The following is a 3,829-nucleotide window of genomic DNA, read 5'->3' on the forward strand; positions in this document are numbered from 1 at the left end:
ATCTGGAACCTTTCCTGTGTCTTTATCGTTCATGACCTTGACACTTTTGTAGATTACAGACCAGTTGTTTTGTCTCAAATTTGGGTGTGTTTCCTCGCGATTAGACTCAGATTACACATTTTTGGCAGGAATATCCCAGGAGTCTACTCCTCCCTCCACTCTCCACCACCCCCTTTTTCTAAGTAAGCTGCGTAGAAGCGTAGCATACACCCCAACAAGTGCGCACGGATGGTAAGCATCCAGTTCGGGATTTCCGCAAGTGAATGCCGGCATAACCAGTACCCTGAAGCCCCCTCTTACTCCTTCCCATCACCAGCACCCCCTGAATGTAACCATTATTCCGGTGCCTAACAGCATGCACTTGTGTCACCTGTTCTTGAATTTGGTACAAACAAACTCATACAGTTCCCGCACTTTCGTGTCTGGCTTCTTCTACTGAACTCGATTGTGAAATTCGTCCATGTTCAGTGAGTGGCCAGCAGGGGGCGGCCGAGGGCCTGGCTCCCTGGGTGCGTTCACTTTGCAGACTCATTGAGCAGGACGTAGTAAGATTTGTGTGCTTTTCTGTATGTGTGCTATATGTACGTATTTACATTCAAATTTTACGCTTAAAGAGGGAGGAAAAGGGAAGCATAGCCATTAAGAATACAGATCCCAGAGTCAGGCCGCTCGGGTTTGAATCTCAGGTCTGTGCGGATGATCTTAGGCAAGTTGAGGACCAAAATGTGCCTTGGTTTCCCCATCCGGCAAATGGGGATTTTATTCAGTTTACCATCTGTAAAAATGCTATTGCAGGACTTGCCTCATTGAGTTGTAATGAAGGTTAAATGAGTTCTTTTGTAAGTGTTTGGAATAGGACCTGGCATGGAGTAAGTGAAAAAACAAAACCAGTGTCCATTTCAGTCCGTAAATCATGAAAACTGTTCTAGAACTAACAGTTGGTGAGGTAGCTGGGTGCTTGCCCTGATCTGTAACATTACCATAAACACAGCAGGTACAAATCCTGTCTGATGTAGAGTGTCATATGGTCACTTAAGTGCCACATGCAGCTTTGCTGTCTTAGGCCAGCATGTTCTAAAATGCTGACCAAATCTTGATAAAATTCTGAACAAACAACAGCGGCTCCCCTTCTGGAAATTTTACTGTGTATTAAAACGAAACACTTTTGTGTTTATACAAAAAACAAGATTAGTCTCAGATCATTACAAACCATTATTTGCCATTCATTAATGTGAATGTCCAGTGGATCGTTTAGAAGTTACAGGAGATGTGGGCAATTCTTTGTGGTACAGAAGGGTGTCTGCTTCCGGTCCTCATGGGCCCGCTCTCTATGACATCAGAAACACCCCACACATTGCTTCAGTGGCCCCCATCATCATGCCAACCAAACCCTACAAATTGCTGATACTCTAGAGGGCAGCATTGCCCACTTACCATGTGTTTTGTGGCAGCTCTGCACAGACAAGCAAATGCAGATGCTTCTCAACTTACCTAAGGTTACGATCCGATAAGCCCATTGTAAGTTGAAAATATCATAAGTGAAAAATGAATTTAATACACCTAACCTACTGAACACCAAAGCTTAATCTAGCCTACCTTAAACATGCTCAGAACACTTACATTAGCCTACAGTTGGGCAAAATCATCTCACACAAAGCCTATTCTATAATATGTGTTGAATACCTCATGTAATTTATGTAATTATGGCTGTGTCCTTCATGCTGGGCAATTATCTTGAGTTCCATCTCAAGAGTCATTACTCTCCCCTTCTCACCAGAACAGGAGACACAGATGGGTGTTTTGTAGTCATGAAAGGATGAGAAAACAAAACGCAGTACCCAAAAAACGCTGGCAACACAGTACACGGTGGAGTGTCAGCTGTTTACCCTCTTGATCACGTGGCTGGGAGCTGAGGCTCACAGCCGCTGCCCAGCATCATGAGAGAGTATCATCCTGCACATCATTATCCTGGGAAATGATCAAAATTCAAAATTTGAAGTACCGTTTCTACTGAATGTGTATGGCTTTTGTACTATTGTGAAGTTGAAAAAAATCATAATTCAAACCATCATAAGTTGGAGACCATATGCACTGGACATCCTCATTTGCAGTTTCTACATTTGTGAATTCCCCTACACACTGCATTTATTCGTGACCCCCAAACCAACCAATACTCCTGGTGCATTTGTGGTCATTGTGATTATTCATAGAGGGGTGGACACTCAATGAGATCCAACGAGATGGTGCTCTGCTTCTTGCTTCTTGCTTCAGCACAAACTGTAAACCAGTGTCCTTTTTGCGTCTACTAGTGCCACATATTTTGTGTTTTTGTGCTATTTTTGTTGGCGGTTTTACTGTCTAAAATGCCTTCCAAGCCTAGTGCTTAATGCTGTCTAGTGTCCCTAAGTGCAGGGAGGCTGTAATGTGGCTCATGGAGAAAATACGTGTGTTACACAAGCTTCCTTCTGTCACGAATTATGGTGCTGTTGGCCATGAGTTCCATGTGAAGGAAGCAGCAATATATATTAAGAAGGTGTCTTTAAACAGAAACACACATAAAACAAGGTGACGTATTCATCAGTTGATGAACACGTGACCAGAGGCTCAGAGGAACCAAAGGAGCGTGAGTTTGCAATCACTGTCAGTATTCGCAGCGACCCTGTAAGAGAACATTACCGCAAATAAGGAGAACCGACTGTACTTTATATTTTGTACCTTTTTTACAATACAGAGCCATGTGCCATACATATATACCATTATGTACATCCCATTTTTCACTTGATATTTTAGAAAACTTTCTATATCTCTAAAGACCCTCTTCATTCATTTCCCTAAGTTCCTTTAAATCTCATCTGCATCACTTTATAAAATGGACAATGTGAGTGGACACTGAATGGGGATAAAGCGACCCTCAAAAACAAGATACAGGATTCATTTATCCATTCATATGTTTTCAGGCCGGCCCAGGGTCACAGGTGGATTTTAAGCAGAGGGTGGTGGTGTAATTTGACAGAGGGTTTCGAAGCTAGATTTCTACAGGGCTGGTTAAGACCACGCACGGGTCCGAAGCCATACATGATCTCTCTCTCTCTGCCGCCCCTTAGCCATGCTGCGGACAGTCTCAGCCGTTCTCCATTTTGGCAACATTGTTCTGAAGAGAGAGCGGAACACCGATCAAGCCTCCATGCCTGACAACACAGGTACCGCCCCCTGGCCTGCTGCCCGCCCACCCACCTGACCCTGCATCCCTTGTCTCACTTACAGATCACCCCTCTGCGCTGCAGGGCCTGCCTCCAACCCAGGAGCACTCTGATTTCCTACCCTTGGCTGAGTCTTTACCAAAATAACATCTCCCACCCTTTTCCTGATTATAAAGAGTGTGACCTCTGATGGCAGCAGGATCCTCTGTCATCCCCTCCTCTCCGAGAGACCTGCCATTAGCCTGGGGTAGATCTCCTGGCCTCTGTGCTCTGCACATATATACTTTTTTTGCCTTCAAAAGCAGAATTATAGTTGATATTCCTTTTTTATCAAAATGGAAATAGCTCTGCTTCTTTATTATTATAAAATAATACAAGCTGGATGGGCAAAATTCTGGCAAAACAGAAAAGTATAAAGGCAGGAAAATTACCCATAATCATACTCCTGAGAGATAATCACTGCTAACATTCTGGGGTTTTTCTCTCTGCGCTTTGTTCTATGTCTGTATCCATGTGGAAATAATTGTCATAGAAATGAAATCATGCTTCACACCCCTTTCTCCTTGAAATGGGAAGCGCTTTCTGTCCCGATTAGAAAATCCTATGGGCTCATTTTCTTTTTTTTTTTT

At 43.5% G+C, this 3,829-nt stretch overlaps 1 protein-coding gene across 1 annotated transcript in view; it reads left to right on the forward strand.

Annotated features, from left to right (window-relative positions):
- The window catches only part of MYH14 (myosin heavy chain 14), a 96,825-nt gene that overhangs the window by 23,632 nt on the left and 69,364 nt on the right, over positions 1-3,829 (forward strand). Inside the window, exon 11 of the mRNA XM_019658163.1 lies at positions 3,105-3,200. Coding sequence (XP_019513708.1) covers positions 3,105-3,200 — 96 coding nt within the window. The remainder of the gene's footprint in view (positions 1-3,104; positions 3,201-3,829) is intronic.

The sequence above is a fragment of the Hipposideros armiger genome, unplaced genomic scaffold, assembly GCF_001890085.2.
Source record: "Hipposideros armiger isolate ML-2016 unplaced genomic scaffold, ASM189008v1 scaffold_283, whole genome shotgun sequence".
Lineage (NCBI taxonomy): Eukaryota > Metazoa > Chordata > Mammalia > Chiroptera > Hipposideridae > Hipposideros > Hipposideros armiger.